The 20,822-nt window shown below is 42.7% G+C and overlaps 1 protein-coding gene across 16 annotated transcripts in view; it reads left to right on the plus strand.

Annotated features, from left to right (window-relative positions):
• The first annotated feature begins 732 nt into the window (after positions 1–732).
• The window catches only part of celf6 (CUGBP Elav-like family member 6), a 141,945-nt gene continuing 121,855 nt past the window's right edge, over positions 733–20,822 (plus strand). For 4 of the 16 annotated variants that reach the window (XR_007112512.1, XM_047581684.1, XM_047581689.1 and 1 more), the window contains exons 1-2: positions 735–1,116; positions 12,515–12,597. Coding sequence is in view for 15 of the 16 variants with exons in the window: in XM_047581684.1 (XP_047437640.1) it covers positions 867–1,116; positions 12,515–12,597 (333 nt within the window). In the remaining variant the exon portion in view is untranslated. Of the gene's footprint in view, positions 1,117–12,514; positions 12,598–20,822 lie in introns of all 16 variants that reach the window. The other 12 variants (XM_047581686.1, XM_047581690.1, XM_047581683.1 and 9 more) reach the window with 10 other exon arrangements.

Consider the following 20,822-nt stretch of genomic DNA (forward strand, 5'->3'; position numbering starts at 1 on the left):
ATTAATATTACTGGAAAAGAGCATGTGGTCAGCTCTAGGCTTGGCTCAGAGAAGAGGATGTCCCCTGCCTTGCAAAGTCCTGGGGCTGCCCCATTTAAACAACTAGGCAACCTTTGATGAGAGTGTCTAGTGTTGAAAGGCTGAAACATCCCATGACTCAAAGGTACACTACTGATGATGCGTCTCGAAATTTACATCTTTCCCACATCTGAGATACAACTGTCACACCGCTCAATGTGACAGTGGACTGTCCACTATCACGTCCTGTGTTTTATGATTCTGGTACAGAGTATGACAATACAGCTCGACAGGCAGGAGGAGAAGCACACATGCCGCCTTTGCATCATTTAAAAGTCCCAAGCTTTCCACTCTACACAAATGTTTGCGTTCCTACTCTGCCCTGTGGGGCCCTCAGCCATCGTACTATCCCATTGGCCTGGGCCGCGCTCATTATGCAAATCAGCGGGGTGGGCGGGGTCTGCTCGTGAGAGTTAGAGCCGACGTCACGGGATGGAGTGGCATCTAGGGGAGGGAGGAGGAGGAGGAGGAGGAGCGGGGGCTGGGGGTGGGTGGGGGGGTATTTGGGTGTACTTCAAAAAAAAATGTGGCGGGGGGGCAACGTAAAGCAAAAGAAAAAAATAAATGAGACTGAATCAAAACAAGGCGGCTTGGACTGTAAAGGAGGAGAAGAGAGGAGAGTGTAGGAAGAGAGAACCGGAGGAGAGAGGAGGATATAACGGAGGGGGGGTAGTGTGCACTGTGCAGTTGACTACGGAGAGAGAGAGAAGGAGGGTGAGAGAGAGAGAGAGAGAGAGAGAGAGAGAGAGAGAGAGAGAGAGAGCAGCCCGCCGGCCCATTGAGGAAAGATGGCTACAGTCACTGCAAACGGAGTGCAGCAAGAGAATGGATTCAGCACCACGAACAGCGCCGGCAGGATGAACGGGCTTACCATCGGCCAGAACACCATTCCAATGAAGGACCACGACGCCATCAAGCTTTTCATCGGGCAGATTCCCAGAAACCTGGAGGAAAAGGACCTGAAACCCCTGTTTGAGGAATTCGGAAAGATATACGAACTCACTGTACTGAAAGACAGGTTTACGGGAATGCATAAAGGTTGGTTGCTTTGGTCTCGTCATACTTTTGTGATGCTTTGGAGATTAAAAAGACAGACAGGCAGACAGAGAGAGACGTAGAGAGAAAAGGACCATGCCGGTTAAGTTGTGGGGCAGAGGGAATGAAAAGTGTGTTCATTTGCAGATGTTTGGGACAGAGTGAGAGCCCCGTAGAGCCTTCACACACACACACACACACACACACACACACACACACACACACACATATACGTGGGTGTGTGTGTACGTGTGTAAGAGGGGTGAGAGGGAGAACACGTGGAAGTGAATGGCTTGCGAGTGCAGGGTTAATTGTTACCGCGTCCAGCCAATCCACGTGAATACTACAGCTGAATACGCCTTTGTGTGTTTACATTGACTCTCATGTGCTGCGAGTCCCCCGTTAAGGCCAGTTAAGGGGGCGGGACTGCTGTGTTATTTCTACAGCTGCATACATTTCTTCACAACTTAAGAAAAAAACAAAAAAACAAAAACAACAATCATCCATCGCATTTTTCTGCATGTTGTTAGAGAGGAATAAAAGATGGGCGGAAGATGCAAAGCATTATCTTGCAATCGAGATCCCCAATTAAGGTGACGCTGGCATGACCTTTCATTGAGTGGGCTCTTGACATGCTGCCTACTTTTCGGACGTCGTTTTCCGTGTGGTGGGGGCTCTGGGGGGGGGGGGGGGGGGGGGGGGGGGGGGGGGGGCACACACTATTTACGCTGCAGCTGTATTGTAATGGTGCTCTGTGGGCGGGTTGCAGTCAGGAAGTACAAAGCAGGATAATAGTAGAGGCTGAGATCCAGCATGCACCGTCTTCTCGCTTGCTCAGTTCACACACACACACACACCCTCCTCCTTTGCTCCCCCTTATTGTCCGGGACGACCGGGATCTGTATTCACTTAGTAATTAGTCAGACAAGCCACGGATAATCAGGGATCGATCAGTTCTAATGATAGTGATAATAATGAAAGCCGGTGTGCGCGGCTCGGGCTTGTGTTTCAGACTAGCCTGGAGGGTCTTTTAGTTGCACATAAAATCCTCTCGCAAAGTCCCAAATTCAAAGTTAAAGCTTTGCTTGAGCACAACAAGAATATTGCTCCATGCACCATTCACATTAAATATGTACATTTCATTTAATATTTGTAATATACTTTGACAGGCATTAGATTTTTTTTTTCAATCTGCATTTAGTTGCTTATTATTTATTAAAACATTTCACTATTTACTGATTTTCAATTTTTCCTTTGCTAAGCCCAAGGATGCCTAAAATGTAATTTCAAAAAGTTATTCATCACTTATCATTTAATTATTTTTATTTTTGGTTTTAGAATTCTGTTATCTGTGTCAGAATAAGCAGCCTGCAGAATATTGTTTCGCCATTTAACTGGCAGCTAAAAGACAGTGCTGACAAATATTCAAACGCCGCCTCAGTCCAATGTGATTGGTAGCATTTAGTAAATGCTTGTAAATTACGTCGTCATTTCGCACATAGTTTTAATCTCACCTTCACACACAGTCAAACCACACACTTTACACTTTAACACATGCACCACTGTCACTGAATTCACAATCACTTCAATCTCAGGAAAGAAAAAAACAAAAAAACAAGCCTCACAAGGCAGGCAAATTATGTACGATATGTAAGTCAGTGGTGTTATTGATTAGCACAAGTCAAGCTCTCTTGTGGGAGAAATGAGCGTGGGCTCAGCACTGCTCTCTTGTGTGTGCAGCCCTGAAGATCTCCATGCGCCACCTGTTCCTCCAGCCATCGCCGGCCGCTGGAGCTCAGCCGGCTCCTCCTCTTTCCTGTGTTCCTCTTTGGAGCCCAATGATCGATTAAAACAATATTTCTGATGTTCATGTTGTTTACGCCTGTCCTCGACCATCCCTGAATGTCAACACTCTAGAGGATGGTTGCCTCGGGAAGGATAATCCTGTTCCAAAGCCAGACTGTATGCCCGTTCAAATCACCCTCCACCAAGGCCACTCTGATGTATGCATTATGCCCACTTCATCCCGCGTGACATTCAAAGTCACTTTGGGAGCACAGGCGTGCACGTTTAATAAGATTTCGCCAATGCATTATATGGATGAGTTTTTCTTATTGGCCACTCATCTAAAACCATGTACATGTCTCCTGCTGCGCCAATGTGTGATATCTGTACACCGAAGCAAGGAAGTACAAGAGTAAGAAAATGGGATTAGTGTCATTAATAAAACAGAGGTAGGCATAGTGTAAAATCAGCTGTGTCACTCAAGGACAGGAGTTCAAACTACCGACTGAAAATCTACCGTGAAACTGAGAAAAGCTTTTTACTTAACAGTGAAAGTTCTGAGAAATGCAGCACGTTTGTACAAATTGAATTGTGCTCTAAACAACAGTATAAGTTCAACACGTTAACTTTAGGCTTCCACATAATCAGGTTACTTTTTTTATTTAATTCCAAGGGAAACAAAAATACCTTTAGTGAGTAATTAAATAAAAGCTGATAGCATGAACATTTCCATTAGATCATACCGTCCTGGTAATAAACTTTTTCTTCCTCTTTTACCCACCACAGTAAATAGCGTTATAAAACCTTGTGTTATTTATTTTTATTTATTGTTCAGTATGTACAGCATGTGCACTGCAAACTAGTAAGTACTAGTAGTACAGTAAGTACTTCACTGGTGCAAGATATTGATATAATCGGCCCCTATAGGTGGACAGCTGTAGAATAGTTGAATTTCAGAACGAGGGCAGAACAGTTCCCGTTTGGATTAACAGCCGACATTATTAGGTTCCCCATGGGTGCTATTGAATGTATTCAGCAGGCACATGTCTCAGCAATCAACGGCACCTAACTGCTTCAGGATTCTGAGACTGCCATACAGTTTAAAGCAACTGTAAGCATATCGATTACACAACTACTTGTTTATTAAATGGCTAAAGTAGAGTAATAAATCTTCACCTGACTCTGCAGCTGCCCTAAGCTCTCCACATCCCTCCGGCGTCTTGCAGCACATTGTTTTGGTTTCCTGGACTGCTCCTTTTTTTTTTTTTTTTTTTTTTTTTTTTACAATAAAGTTATTACAAAAACTGAACTAAAAATGAGCTACTCCCTTAGTTAAAAAATAATAATAATAAAAAAAAATAAATAAATAAAAAATTAGCAGCAGCTGAAAATCCATATGTTTTCCTTGGAGGGGAAGGTGCAGGCAGCAGCTAACAGTAGAGTGAACATTCATCAGGTGGCCAGAATATGAATGTTAATGCTATGTACATTGTTCATATGTGTGTCAACGTAAAATACATGTTTGTAGTGTAGTTTTTCGCAGTACGGAAAGAAACAAAAACAGCTATTGCAGGCTTGAAGAGGCTCTACAGAGAGGGAAATGATTTTGTAGTTTGCTACTGTTCCATCTCAGTCACACAGTAATACATCACATTCGTCCAAAAATACTGACTGGACAAAATGCACCTTAAATTATCCACACTGGACTGTTAGTCTATGCATTCAACAAGTTTAATAATTTCTACTGGTTGTTGTTGAGACTTGCTCATTCCCCATCTCCGGGATGTTGCAGTATACTTGGGGCAGTTGATAGATGATAGCCTCAGGCTGCACCCCGTCGAAATCCTTCTTTATCTTTACAACTACAGGCCAGTGGATGATTTCATTTCCACCTGATGTTCTGCCTGGACGAATGGCGTTCATCAACACAGAGGCAATTGTCAACACTCTAGAATTGTTTCTTTTACACAAAATCAAGTTGTGCATCGATTCTTTGTGCACACTATGGAAATTGCATACTGGTTCATTCTGGGAGTTTGCACGTTGTTTGGTATACGAGAAACCTGCTTATGAATAATGGCAAGCTATTAAGTCAAAGGCAGTGGAAGCTTCTAATGTTGGAATATTATCACAACCTTTTTTTTTCTTTTTTTATTCACAACACAAACCTTCCTTGCACCGCAGCGGAGCAGCAGAGGAGTGAGAGAGGACAGGATCAGATTGCCTCCACGATCCCTAAAAACATAAAGTTCATAAAGATTTATAGCCATCAATTCAGTTTGACTTCTGCCCAGAAATCCCTCCTTGAGCCTAGATTGTGAAGATGTGATTTGCTTCAGACTGGTGAGGTGCTATATGACTGCTGGCACCAGTTAGTAAACCATACCTAATGGATGATTTGCAGCGCTACCTTTTTTTTTTTTTTTTCCCTGCCCGAGTCCTGTGACACAGAATTGCACCATAATTATGGATTTAAGGGAAGATCAAAATATGTCATGTTTGCTCATGACTAATTCATGTGGACTTGCGCTGCAACAATTTGAGCAGATGTTTTTGTGCTTCGTGGATTCGTACTGTTTGCGTTTAAGGCATCTCCAGGGACTTGTCTGAATATCTGGGGAATTTTTTCCATTTCACGTTGTCCTGTACACTTGAGCGGGCGAGTGTTAACTGAATGCTCACGTCTGTTCTGGGGAAATTTCTTCATCTGCTTCTTTTAACAGATGATCATATCCTGCCTCGTGGTGGTTAGACGCCGTTGCCTCCGATGTCGGTTTGATAGTTTGTGCGTCGTCAGGGAGCCTTATACGGTGCGTGGGATGACTTGACACCATTGGCGCGCGGGCGGGTGCTCGTCGGTGTGCGTGTGTGTCGGTGTGTGTGTGGTGCAGCCAGGTCGTGCTGTTTAACATCCATCATTTCACTGAGTACTACATTATCATAATACTTAGTGTCAGTGCAAGAACGCATGCATTGTTCAGACATGCTGAATGTTAGTGGGGGGCAAATCTTTTGCTTGAGTAGCGTTATCTATCAATCCGTCTCCGATGCTGAGAGGAGGGACTCTGAGCTGCACCACGCAGCCAGGAAGAAGAGATACAAAGAGTTGTTAAATATCCTCATCCATTCTCCTCTCCTTGGTAGGTCCGTGCAGTGTAATTGGCTATAAATAGCCTGCCAAATTGACACAAAAACCCATTTTAGGCATTGAAATGTCAAAACCAAACCACAGTAGGGCACTAATATCTAATTGCAAATGACTCATGGAAAGTAGCAACAAATCGTTGAAGGTGTCTGTTCAGTTTGCAGACAGTTCCGTGGCTTCCTGTTAAACTCAATTTTGTTTGACTTTTGGTAACATCCACTGAATCACAGTGCCACGCTCGTGTTTGGGTTTTGTCTACAGTAGGAGTAGCGTTGCAGGGGAAGTGTTAGACAGTGATTGACAGTTTGTGTAAACTGAGTGACAGGTGTAGCTTAAGCCTACAGATGACCTCTTTGATCATTAGAAAAGGGGCTGAGTGTGAATCAGACAGCCAGCAGCTCTGAACAACCCGCTCCGACTGTAGATGGATGGAACAAGTGAAAGATGGAACGATGCTCCGCAGGTAACGGGGCGATTAATACAGGCACAGGAAGTGGTGGATGAAACCTCACATCATATTTGCTTCAGTACCCATGAGGGGGTCAGGCTGTCACATCCATCCAGTTGTTTTACCACAATTTGCTTTTAGAGCCTCGATCCTTTTGTGTGTTTGTTTTAATTAATTTGCATTCTTTCCCCCCAGTTTAATAAACATTCTTGCGTCACACAAGTGTGAGGAGACTGAAGGAGAGCAAATTGCTCATGATTCATGAATTCACTGCTAATGAATTGAAATTTTATACAAATTTGTTCTAGAGTTATTTCAATTACAGGTACCTGATGCCTTGAAAAAGCACAATTTACTCTTAATGCCTGGATGCATGCAATTGTGAGCACATACTAATTTCAATTTTAAAACAAATTGTTAGGGGGAGAAAAAAAAGAGGCATTGCACGGGGAAAAGTTCTTTAAGTAATTACCCAAAACGTGTCCTGCAAACGCAAGGACTAATTTCACATTTCCTGCTTTCTCTTTGAACCACTTTGCAGGGTTTACTTTTTCATTTGCCTTAAATGCAATTGGTTGAACTTTTGTCCCTCACTGAAATTATAGTGTGGTAAATTGTATTTGATTACCAAAGTATTATTTTCACCCCACTTAACCTTCTCATCACAGGAAGCTGCACACTGAAGTCGAACCACCAGCAGAGCTTACCCTTAATTTTAGAACCTCGTCCCTGTTCTCCTCATCCTCTTCTTCTTTTTTCCAGTTTAGTTTAACTTATTTCTTCAGCCTTCGGTCAATATTTGGTTAATACAAACTTTTCAAAGGCTGGTTTAAACACTGCCTGGAAATTGACATCGGACTTAAACCTTGCTCTGGTTCATAGTACATCACGGTGAACATTATGTTTTCCTTCCTTGCCAACATGTTAAACTGTTGTGCACATTCGAAATAAGTTTTCCACTTTCTGCCAACTGACCAGAGACCAGTGAAGGTGATATATTTTTGGTATTTCGCAGACTGCATACAACACCAGCGGGACAGCAGTGTTCTATAGCTCGGAAGTACGAAAGTAATCCCACGCCAATTAGTCAACTTAGAATCTTAAACTGACAGCTCTAACCTGCTTCCAGCTGCTATATCCGCTTTACCTTCTCCCAAACAGTATGACTGAGTCTCTCTTCATGTTCTCTGAGCTAAACACTCATCTGTTCCACCACTGGCTTTCTCAGTCACTGAGTCCTTTGGGCTTCAGATGTCCTCCGAGACAGCAGGATACGAAGCTCTGCTAAAGTCCCGCGCATATTCCACCGCTGTGAGGAAGCTGAGGCAGCCAAGCAGCCTGTCAGGATATTAAAGAGTACGCTGCACAAGAAGTCCGGTTTAACAAGTCATTTGAACTAATAGCATCAAATGCTATTTTTCTCGAAGCAACGAGACAATTTTGCAGTGGGGGTGATACTGCTTCACTTGTTTCCAGCGCTGTTTCCTTTGGAAAAACTGAAGAATTATGCAAGCAGTGCTCATTTACTTATGTAAAACCTTTCACTATATAAAAAAAAAATACCACAATAATTAAAACTTCACTATTTCACTATTTTATTTAAAAGAAAAGAAGCATTACCTTTAAGCTATCAGTAGTGTTCAAGCAAAGTTACCCATTATCAATGCATGATTCTCATTTAAACAACTAATCTAATTCACTTAGTGTTGGCAGTTTAATTTTGTCCGGTTTCATTCCATACACAAATACTGAAACATACAAAGTTAAACATAATTAAGTAATGATCTTGTGAGCAGTGGGACAATCAACAATATTTCCTTTGAAATGCAGAGTATAAAGTAGCAAGTAGTATGAAGTAACTAAAACACATCGCACATAACTACAGTACCTTTTGAAACAATAAAGATTAAATATAAATGAAGCCATTCTAAAATGATGAGGCTACTCTTCAACGTGGTTTCCTTCAGCAACAATTTATTTTAAGAGGCCCTTCTCTAAAATAGAACGAAATCAATTTTTTTTTTTTTTGGAAAAGCTCTCCACCTTGACTCTCTGACTGAGACCTTCAGTACTTTTAACAAAGCACTGATCAAATCTGCTCGCATTTACTGTAACTGAAGGGCTTTCAGATCCCCTCTAAATAAGACATCTCTCTTCTTTCTTTATCTCTTCTTTCTTTATTTTGTCTGGCTTCTTTTGCATAAAGAAATAAAGAACAGATGTAATTAATTGCATTACATTATAGACTCTCAATCTATCTAATTGTTCCTTTTTCCATTTTGACACTTTTTTTTTTTTTACTTATAATTGTCACTTTATTTGAATGCAGTAAATCTTGAATCTTTTTTGTGGGTTTTGAGTGTGTGTGTGTGTGTGTGTGTGCACACTTAAACTCTCACAGTGTTCAATATTTGTCCTGAAAACAGTATTAAAATTGTTTTGAAGAACGTAAAATTATTTTATGCTATGTTAAGTTGCATCTCACTGAAGGCCACATGATTGCGTGTTTTTATTCATAAACTTTTTGCTGCATGTATTTCTAAGTGGAGTTGGGTTAGAGACATCTTTCAACACATACTACAGTGAACCTTGATGGGATCATATTAAGATGTACAATAAACATTATGCAGCACAGCATCGTGCGGGAAATTACCAAAAACATATAGCCACAGTGGCAGAAGATTGTCACCATCAAACCTCCAACTCCCACAAGCCTTTGCGTGAACGTGCCCGCTGGGAAGCCTCGGCTCGTGTTCCACAGTTTTGTATTGTCACAAAGGATGAAGAGTGCTTCCCCAGGCCCCCAAACTTTTCTGCTTTGCTGTGTGGCATGCTGCTTCATCAGTGTGGTTTAGGTGATTTTTCCTCTTGAGTAACCGCATAGTTGTGGAGGTGGGTGAAGGTTGTCGTGAAAGGGAGCTCTCTTGGCCGGGCTCCAAAGAGCGTTGCTGGCTTTTGGGGGTTGATGGGTGCAAGGCATGCCGTGTATCATCTGTATGTGTGAGTGTGCGTGTCTCGCTTCTCCCGTGGGAATCCTTGGCAGTAGGTGTGACATGTAGTAATGGGAAATTATGCTGCAGAGTGCAAAACCTCTTCTGAACGGGGTCACCCATTGTCAGCTCTGCCAAGCACGTAACACAGCAACAACTCACCCTTTAATGAAAGCTGCCACGTTTTAGCTTGGTATTTATTTACTGTCTATTTACATTACATTCTGATCCCCCTACCCAAACGTAAAGGAAAGTCTCCCGAGGTTTGTGAGGGTACAGTTTCAGCTCATCACCGGAGGTTTTTAATTACTTGGCAGCTAAAGTAAATGCACACTGCTGCGTGGTTCAGTAACTATAAAACGGATCATTCATCAAAAAGCGTAATGCGTGTTTTCTTCAACTAATTGGAACAAAAATAAATAAATAATTAAATCACCCAATCTGGTGTGACTAAGCATTTTTCATCGCCACTCCATTTGAATTCAACCTTGAGGAACACGGTGCCTTTCACACCTGTACGTTAGACGATTTGCTGCCTCGCTTTGCTCTGCCCATTCAGCTATATTAAAAGTGAACGAAGGGAGCAAGAAAGGAAGAATTAAGCGATAGCACCAAAAACTAAAAGCAACATAGCAAAGATGTTGTTCGCCTAAACAGTGAAGATGTGTATGAGTTCATTAAATCTAATCTGAAGGGCTTGTCACATAAAAAAAAATGTAATCTTATGTCTGAGCCAGCACCTTATTTTCTCTCAGGGTATAGAGCTATTAATTTTACAGAGCCACAACCCAGTTGTCGGCGTATATGAATTCCATTTTAATATAGTACATGTTTTTGGAAATGGCTTGTAAAAACTCCAGTAAGTGTCATATTTTGGCCAATATGCAGAATGAAATAACCTCAGTGAAATCTTTGGAAGGTCATGCTATGTTTTTTTATTTTTTTTTATTTTTAGAGGTGTTAAACTGGCTTCACATCTTTACAATGCAACTTGCTGGAGTTTAATAGCATTTAATTAAAATCCGACCTGTGTTTGAATCATTGACTGAATGTCCTATTGACGAACCCATCCTGATGGATTCTGAACATCAAAAATGAAGCCCAAAGTGGGCGGAGTCGGATATGCAGAATATTAAACCTTAATAAAAAATAAATAAATGACTTTACCGCCTGTACAGTTGTAATGAATAATGAAATAAATTATTAAGACCAAAATCGTTTTTTTTGTACTAGGCTATAAACATGTTAAATATCGCTGTAAATATATATACTCTACAAATGTTTTAGGCAGGTGTAGAAAAAATGCTGGAAACTAAGAATGCATTTTCTAAATAATGACATTTTTTTTTTTTTTATCAATTTACAAAATGCAAAGTTAACTTAAGTCACATCAGTATTTACTAGTCTTTGATGAAAAACACATCAGTCTTATTTTTTTCCCTTCAAAATCGGAACATGTCCAGCAGAGCCATCAGCTCAGAACTGGCAGAAACCAATGGGACTGAGGTACACTCATCTACTGTCTGGAGAAGTCTGGCCAGAAGTGGTCTTCATGTAAGAATTGCAGCCAAAAATCCACACTTTTGACATGGAAACAAGGCCAAGCGACTCAACTATGCACAAAAACATAGGAACTGGGGTCAGAAAAAAGGCAGCAGGTGCTCTGGCCTGATGAGTCAAACTGTGAGACATTTGGCTGTAGCAGAAGGCAGTTTAGTCACTGAAGGACTGGAGAGCGGTACAATAATGAGTGTCTGCAGGCAACAGTGAAGCATGGTGGAGGTTCCTTGCAAGTTTGGGGCTGCATTTCTGCAAATGGAGTTGAAGATTTGGTCAGGATTGATGGTGTCCTCAATGCTGAGAAATACAGACAGATCTGTATGATCGGCCCCAAACAACAAGACGTCCTGGAAGTTATGGCATGGCCCCCACAAAGCATGATCTCAATATCATGGAGTGTGTCTGAGATGACTTGAAGAGACAGAAGAATTTGAGGGAGCCTACATCCACACAAGATCTGAGATTAGTTCTCCAAGATGTTTGGAACAACCTGCCGGCTGAGTTCCTTCAAAAACTGTGTGCAAGTACCTAGAAAAATTGATGCTGCCATGAAGGCAAAAGGTGGTCACAGCAAATACTGATTTGATTTATATTTCTGTTCTGTTCATTCAGTCTATCATCATGATAAATCTGAATAAACATTTTTACGCAATTAACCCATCTGCAGCACAGAATGACTCTGGCAATGCATTTCGGGCACTTTGTCCAATTGGAGTTAACGTCATGCATCCAGAAAAGGAGTTTTCTTTTCACCAAAGCATTTCCAGCGTAAAATACCATATTAATGCGAAACATACATTAGCTGGGGATTCTGCTAGCACTCTGGCTAACATGTCACCCAGATTGTGACAAAACAAGACAAAGACAAGCTGGCAATGGTGGCTTGCAAAATATCTTACCACTCCTGCCACCACTTTTCTGAGTGAGAGACTGTTCTCAGATGCAGGAAACACCGTAAATAAAAATCGTTCAACTCTCCTCACGGACGATGTGAACAAGTTAGTGTGTCTTAGCAGCTGCTGAAAGAGGAGTAACAGGGCCACGTAAGGATACGTGTTAGTTTAAAAAGAGACAAAAAGTTAAGTTGTTTCACTGAATCCACTGAAGGTGTTTAATAAACATGTTAAGTGCATATACATTCCTTTCTTTCTTGAGTCTGTTTGCTCATGCAAAATGAAACGTGGCTATTACAGATGAATATAGATGGACATATAATAATAGACATGAATGATATTCAATCGCACTTAATCAAAATGAATCCACAGCAACCCTGTGATTAATCTGTTTAAAAAATGGAATCGTTTGACAACACTAATATATACTGTATATATACTGCGTGTGGTGTGTGTGTGTATTAGTGCTGCTGAATGCTGTCGAACGTGCTGTCATCTGAAGTTTTTCCTCATTCTTATTTGTATTATTGACCGTGCCGTGTAATAAGCCTGCCTCTTCCTTGTCTCCATCACTCTGTAGGATGTGCCTTTCTCACATACTGTGCCAGAGAGTCTGCACTGAAGGCCCAGAGCGCCCTCCATGAACAGAAGACTCTGCCAGGGGTAAGTGCCCCCAATCTGCCCTCTGTCATAGGCTAAAGCCCTCGGGGCAGCCAGCTTGGCATGGGAACCAATATTAACGCGGGAATTATATCACATGCACATATACAGCAGCACTCCGAGGCGCACAGTGACACAATATGCATTAAGACCCACATTCAGGTGCACACATACGCACAGATCTGGAAGCAGATGGAGAGAGTCACTCATACTTTCTCAGACTCCTTCGCAGCCTCTTTTCCTAACACTCATCCTTCCTCGCCGACACACACACACACACGTGGACACACACTAGAGGAGTGTGAGTGGCCTATCTCACCTTGCAGTGTCTTATTACACTAATCACCCCGCCAGAGATATTTGATAAGCGTTTCTTCATAACAGCCCGTGCCGTCCTTCCCCTGTCCTCTCACAATATGGCTGCTGCAGACACTAATTGCCTTGAGGAATCCCACTCTCATTATCACATATAATCAAACAGTAAGTATAAACAATCATTTTTACCATGTATATCACCATCTGGTGTTTTTGTTTTAATTCTCTGCTCAGTTTTTTTTTTATCCCCCCCCCCCCCCCCCCCCCCTCATGTTCCTTCGTTTGCCTTTGGCGAGCGGGTAACTTTTTCAATTAAAATAATGGCCTCTTCAAACGACACAGGTAAAACGTACCCAGTAGTGGGCTCTTAAGCCCACCCAGGAGGAGACCCTCAATCTGGGATGAGCGTGAGCTTGTGGTGTCTATCTGTACTTGATGCGTGTGAGGGGGATTCGACTCCCGCATCAGGGGAATTATCGAGGTGTGATTGAATTACGCCCGCGGGTCCCAAAGAAGGAGAAGCTGTTCTAGTGCCCAGGCTCGTCGCTGGCCGCCTCATCCCCCTCCCCTTCCCTTTCAGCACCAAGAAAACCTCTCAGGTCTGGGCTTTAATCAGAGCCCGAGGATATCCATCCAAATCTCCAGGGAGAGAAAGAGGTGTGGAGAAACGGAGGGAGGTAGGATAGAAGTGAGAGAGGAAGAAAGCAGGCATCTGGGATGGTTTGTGAATGGGGGGAGAGGTTGATATATGGAGTTGGGGAGTGTTATTCTTTATTATTGGGTTAATCAGTTGTTTACACTTCACTGTATATCATAGATACTTCACTGAGTGTTAGGCACAGCTGTACACTGCAGCGAAAGTATCCCTGGGAGACCGAGCTCCCGGTTCCTTGCTGCTTCTCGCAGCTTCATAATGAGATGATTGTCATGATGAGCCTGGATAGGTGTTCCTGTCTTTATTGCCCTCGTGGAGGGACATTCTTGTTTGCCTTCTATCTAGAAAGAGGTTAATGGCATGTTCTGTGGGGTTTGAGTAAACATTTCCCCTGTACAGCTCACAGCGAGGGGTCAGTCCTGCAATCGCAGGCTGAGCACTGCCTGCATACAGAGGACTAATAAAGATGCTCTGTCTTTCTGCGTGTGTGTTTGAGAGAGAGAGAGAGAGAGAGACAGAGCGAATGAGAGAAAATAAGAGGAGTGCGGGGGAGACAGAGACAGACAAAGACTGGGAGAGGTGACACTTCTGGACAAGCCTCATTGTCATTGTCATGGCCCGGTGGTTTGAGATGCTCGGTCGTATAATGCTGCCATTTCGGTGCTTCTCCACACAGTGCTGCAGACATGATTGTGCAGTCTGGTTGCTCCTGTGTGATTGTCAGGAAAAACAAAAACAACTTTTGTCCCAATGAGACTTGTGGCATTAAAAATAAAAATAAAAAAAACTCTCAAGGGAATAGATGAAGACAAAAATAACACAAACATGATTTTCTTTATATTTTGTTGTAGTTAAATCCTATTTGCAGTTCACACACGTCTGTCTGTAACAAAGCTCTTAGTACAAAGACTGGGCCGGGTTTCATTCAAACTGGGAAACTTTGGGCTGGGTGACCTGTTGTAGCGGTGACCAGATGGCCTCCTGCAACAGACAAGGCCAGAGTATTGCGCATGTCGCTACCCTTGGACACGTTCCGGGATCTGTGAAAAGGAAAGTACTCCCTACTGAACAGAGTACAGAGGTGATAAGAGCTTCTCAGTTCTTGTGGCAAGTTTCCATTTGTTTCAGACAAAGATTAAAAACTAGAAAATATCTGGCGGACGTACAACAGCAATACGAGTTCACATAAGTGATTATGTGAAGGAGAAACCATGACCACGGCTGACTTTCCCAACTTTCCCATATTTGTTCACAGACGACTTACCGTGGTTGCCGCTGCACAGCGCAGGTGGAGCCACAATTTCAATGTTACGTGTTGATACAAGCCTATACGTTAACTTTATTTGGAGCGATGGATACATTGTATGTTGCACTTTACTCAGTGAAAAAAGACGCATTAACTGAAACCATGTCCTGTGCGTGTGCGCCCTTCATGTAATGCTTTCTTTACTGCGTCTGCCTCATCTCTCTAGCTCCGCGCAGATATATTTGGCTGAGTGCGCTTCACAAAATGAGCAGACTATAGGCTTAACAGTGAGGCAGAGCAGTGGGAGAGATTATTGTGTGTTCTCAGCATGAAGCTACAGCTATTACATCATCTCCAGACTGGCTATGAATCTTAAATGTTCCACAATTCACATTCCTGTATTTACCAAGCCCTGCACTGTATTCACCGCACTCGAATTGCCACCGGGGAATCCTGCTTTGTTCCCTGTTGTGGCTGAAGGGAGCTTTGTTTACATTGTTTGATTAATTGCATGTAAAGAGCATAATGAGCTCTTGATGTCCTGTGCATCAGATCCAGCTGCTGCAGTTTGAACAGTAAATGTAATCAGAGATTCACACTCTTGCCCTTGGTGAGCTTGTAACGCTACTGTGTTTATGTATGTGCAGTCAGCGCGCTCCCCAATGCAGTGGAGGATGATGCTGAATGCGAGCGGGTCATGCCACGCCAGCGAAAGATTTCTCATGGGGTCTGATTATTTTGTAATTCACACACAAACCTTGGCCAAATTGTGGTTCATGAACACTGCATTAGCATTTCCTATTTTGCATCGAGACAATTTGTGCATGCAGGTAAGTTACCGATTGGATACTAATGACCAAATAGTTTTCTTTGATTGCCTATAAACTTTATGGCCTTTATTATATTTTCTTCTTTGCAATGCCATCTGGCTATAAAGACTGCAAGAACGTATAAATAATATTTGCGGTTGCCGCGGCAAAATGTTATTTACAACTGTTTGCCAAATAGCCTCCCAACATGGCACTATTGGAGCAGCGTATCTTCAAATGAATCCCGCTTTCTCCTTTCAGGACCGTGCTGCTTTCTCCTCTCAGGCCAATTAGCTCTTGGTGTTTGCATGTAACAAGCATGCTAATTGGGTGCTACTGAAGCCCAAAAGCCAATTAAAAATTTCTGAGGGAAAAAAAAAAACAAAAAAAACATCCAGCTCCTCTTTGTCTCTTGTTCACTTCCTCTTCCTACGCTTCTTCAGTACATTCTCCTGCCAAATCATACACTGTCACTTCCTCTTTCTCTTTTCCTTACACTTTCACTGTGGAATGTGCTGAGTGTGGGGTGGCACCCCGACCCTACACTTGTCATTTTACTGTACGTAGAAGACACTGTGAACACTTCTTGGTCTCTGAGTGAAAGTATCTGCAGCACCTGACCCCCAGTATTGATGGCGAGGCAGCCAAGCGCAACAACTGAAGAAGACAGGAGAGGAAAAAAGTAACAAAGTTACACTATCTGTGGTGTTTCTCTTCAAATCTGAAAGGGTAAGCTTGGAGGCATTGGCTTCCACCAAAGTGGGTAGCAAAATGCTTTGGTTTCTAACGTTTCCTCTTATCCTTCTTTGCATGAAAAGCGCAGAAAATATGACTTATGTCTGTGTCGCATAAAAATGGGTCAGGGGAAGATACGCAATACCGATGTGTAATACCAGTATTATGTGTCACTAAGCACACCGCTGGGGCGGTGGATCAGTGCATCCACGCTCTTGACACTCTCTCCCCGCATCACACCACAGACTTGGCCACAGTACACCTGCCATATGTCTCCTGAATTTCACTGTATATCACACTCTTGCTTTGGGTAAACAGTGAATACAGTTAATGTGTGTAAATGTTTCCAAAAACATTGTCGTTTAATTTAATCATTATTTAAGTCACAGAAATAATGATTAAATTAAGATGAGAACTTGCGATGTGGCGACACTTGCAAGTTCATGCATGTAACAAATAAACTCACACTTTCACCCTGACATTGCATGGACATGTCTAACCCCCCTTGTTCATTCCACTTAATTGAGGATGTGTCAACCGCTGCAGCAGAGTGGCAGCAGCTTTGTTATGGAGCTATTCCTTTATGTATATGTATGTTTCAACGTCACAGCGCCTTATCAGCAGACACACCAAGCCCCTCTCCGGCAGGTTCTCTCCTGGGCAGACATGCTGCAGTTTAAACTAATTACTCAGGCCACGCAGGGCCTTTACCCATTCTTTTAAAGGGACAAATTGTGTTCTGCTGCCGATCAATTTGTCCTCTGTGCCAGATTTGTCAACCTCCAGTGCCCCTGAGCTGTTGCCATTATGAGGCCCAAAAAAAAAAAAAAAAAACGTCCCGGGCACTGGACGTGAGACCTCTGCTAAGGCTCTCCTTACTCTCCTCATCATCAATTACGTCTATATCATTTTCTTTCTGCTGCCTGCTACAGAAAAGAAATTAAAAAGGACCATTGTTTTTCTTATCCCCCTGGGTTGAAAGCATTTACTATGCCGCTGCACTGTGCTTGGCCATCCTGCCGATTAGGGAGTGAATGGAATCACAATCGAGGGATGCACTCTGCATTGTCTCCTATTATGTGGCTGGTGGCCCTGAATATTGTGCAAAAATTAATTTCATTCCATCTGATGGGATTTTCAACCTTGGAGAGTGCGAAATGTTAATCCTGGCAGGCAGGCGGGTGGACATTGTGGAATGCCTGGATGTTTTACTGGCGAATGTGGACAGGGCACAAACATGGTTGATTGTAAGAGTGCCCGTAACTAGCCCATAAAGATGGCAGGCCAGAGGCACTGGACAGATGAGCAGGAGAGATGGGGCTTTTTAAAGGCTGCAGGGCAGGAGAGGTTTGGAGTTCAGAGGATGGCAACAACCTGGTCATTTGTCCTCTTGATCTTGAACATACAGTACATTGCTGTACATGCCAGGGAGAAAGAAATCCCAACTTTTTAATGCACAGATTGGCAGATCTGCGTGTAAAGAGGTAATCACAAATGGAAAGAAAGCAGCTGATAATCCAGGATTTGAAAAGAATGACTTTAAAATACAGTGGGAACTGGAAATTGGGATATTCAGTTTCAACAAACACTACACTGCCTCCACGATGGTTCTTATTCCCTATTCCCTTAATTTAATCTTTAATTTTAAACTCTTTTGTTTGTTTTCTTCGTGTGTATGTGTGCATATGTGCATGCATTATTATAATCCATCATTGTTACAATATTCCAATACTGTATTAATTGACCTCTTTCATATTATGCCATATATTACTATACTAAAACCACTTTATCGCTCACTATTATTAATATTACAAAACTAGCAGTGTTCTTTCTTTCTCATTTTTGTCATTCTTTCATGCATTTATTTACTTTTTTTACTTTCTTCTTTTTTTTATTCCTTTGCATAAATGTACTTCCTCCTAGACTCAATACGCACACACATGCAGTCAGCACACCTCCTCACACACACGCACAACACATAACCTGTCCTGTAAGTGTCTGTGTGCAATAAAATAAAAATAAAAAGATTAGAATAAACTTCATCCAGTAGACATCTCAAGAGATTTGCCAGATCACGTAGGCTGCCAGGCTTCAAGCTAGTGACTCATGAGCAAACCACAGAGAGTGAGACCAAACGGTGTCCTCAGAGGAACTCCTGGCAGCTACGAATGTAACAAAACATCTGGCCCGTCTGGTTAGAAGAACCCCTGCCATTCAATTCTACAGCAAAATTAAAAATAAACCGGGGAACAGAAATCCCTGATTGGCAAAAATGTTTTTTTTTTTTTAAATAATGAACCGGGAGCTTTTCTTTGGAATGACGAGAGCCCGGCTCAATGGGAGAATTTCGTATTAGTATGTGTTGAAGCCTGAGCAGTTCTTTCACACCCTTCCTCCATTTCGACACATTCGCTATCTTTCTCCCCCTGACAGGTGCAGTCGGACTCCGCCGTGCATGCTCCCCTGCGCTAATTTATCCGCTTCTTTAGCTGTAATGAGGCAGAACTGGTAAATGTGGGGACAGCATTGTTAACATTGCTGCTTCACTGGGGAAGAGGAGAAGGCTGACAAATAGTGGAGAAGGATGGAAATGAGGCCCCCGGTGCTGTCATACCTCCAGAAAATGATGCTTTTAGTCTTTTACTCAGGTTGGATCACTGTCTCTCAGTTCTCTTCGTTAAGCTGCACGCTGGAATATGACATTTCCTAAACCAATTAAACATCAAAGTTTCTCCAGTTTGGGGGATAGCGGCGAGAGAGGAAAAATCAAAAACAAACCAACAAATATGTGAGACTGGATCCCCCCCACCCACCCACCCGTTAAAAGTCATCAAAAATGTTGCAGATTACATTAATTAACTTCCAGCTCATTGGGTTTGAGAAGATCAAGGTGTAAATGTACCGCAAAAAGTTAGGTGTTATTCAAAAGTATCAGTGTGCTCACAGATAACAGAGGAATGTCTCAAGAGAAACAGGTGTTGACACCCCAATAAATAGACATGAGCCGCTGTATGTTTATGTCAGAGTACTGCGCTAAAGTATGAACTAATTCTTCAGGCTTTTCTTTCTAATTCCATTTCCTTTCCTTTCTTGTCTTTCTGCCCTGAGTGCCGAAGACTCCCAGGCAATCTACATACATTCTGTTCGAAGACAGAACGAGGTGTGAAGTAAATATGATGATTTGCTGAGTTCAGCAAATCACTACAGCACAGCGAGTTTTCCAGACACTGCAGTTAATCACACGTGGGCAAGTGCAAACCCCGTGCTGATCTGAAAACGATCTGACACACACATGCACAGAGGCACCTCAAAGGGCTTGTGAAAATTATGGGAATGGACATCTGACATTTTTAGGAGGGAATTGTTGGCGGGGAGGGTGCAAGGGAGCCCACATGGAAAAGAAAGAGAGCAAAGAGACAAACTGATGAGTCATCATGACGGGGAGACCACGAGGGGAGAGGCACTCTTGCATAATTAACATCCGAGTATCACCAGGACAAACTCCTCCATCAGCGTGTCCAAAGGATTAAGTATGCCACGCTCCTCTTATCTCCCCCATTTCGTTGAAGAAAGAAAATAACCTTGTGCTTGTTTACATGCTGATTAAAGGCAGGAGGGAGAGAAGGAGACGGCGAGAAAGTCAAACTGTAATCAGAAGAGTTTGTTAAGTGAAGTATTTTTGGTTGGTGCGTTCTCAGCAGATGCAGCGAGGAGCTGCAGCCAGACTGTGTCACAGTAGCGACGGGGGGAAAAAAAAAACACACACACGCGCAAACACTGATGCATCAGCTAACGAGCAATGAGTGGGCCGGGACAAAAAGAGGGTATGTGCACGTGTGCGCTTGTTTGTGAAAGCGGCGTGTGATAAAAAAAAAAAAATAAAAAGTATGTTCGGCGTGTGGGTGGTTCCATTACCTAGTCTGCCTGTTTTATGGCACTGGGAATACCTGCTGTTTCTGGAGCTCCTGTGAGTCAGTTTATACTGTACTATCTGTATGTGATATGTGTGAGGGCTCATATATCCTCTCTCGCAAGAAGCAGCCAGAATTTCAGAGCATTTGTGCAGAGTCATTGTGGTTGTAGGTTAGGGTTCCTCCTCTTTTATTTGGAATTAAGAGAGCTGTTTAAAGAGGTATTTTTCTGCTCGTCACTATAAACAGAAGCAACTGTAAGATATCTTAAACCCGCGATATCGGTGTCGATGGTGTTTCGCGACACAGTGCTCATAATTCCTCCTGCTTTGTGTGTTTCTCTAAATCTCTTTTGCTTCAGCACAGGTGATAGCGTTATTTTGTCTCTTTGTCTCGTAGCACGGGAATAAATAAAGCCTGTACCTTTTTGTGCCATAAAAGTCTTTGGACCGTAGAAAGCACTACGGCCAGAGTAACCGCAAAATCTTAGCCAGCGTACAGTGGGTGCAGCACAGGGGCCATTAGAGGCTGCCGGTGATGTTGACAGTGGTCAATCA

This window comes from Mugil cephalus, chromosome 3 (genome assembly GCF_022458985.1).
Source record: "Mugil cephalus isolate CIBA_MC_2020 chromosome 3, CIBA_Mcephalus_1.1, whole genome shotgun sequence".
Classification (NCBI taxonomy): domain Eukaryota; kingdom Metazoa; phylum Chordata; class Actinopteri; order Mugiliformes; family Mugilidae; genus Mugil; species Mugil cephalus.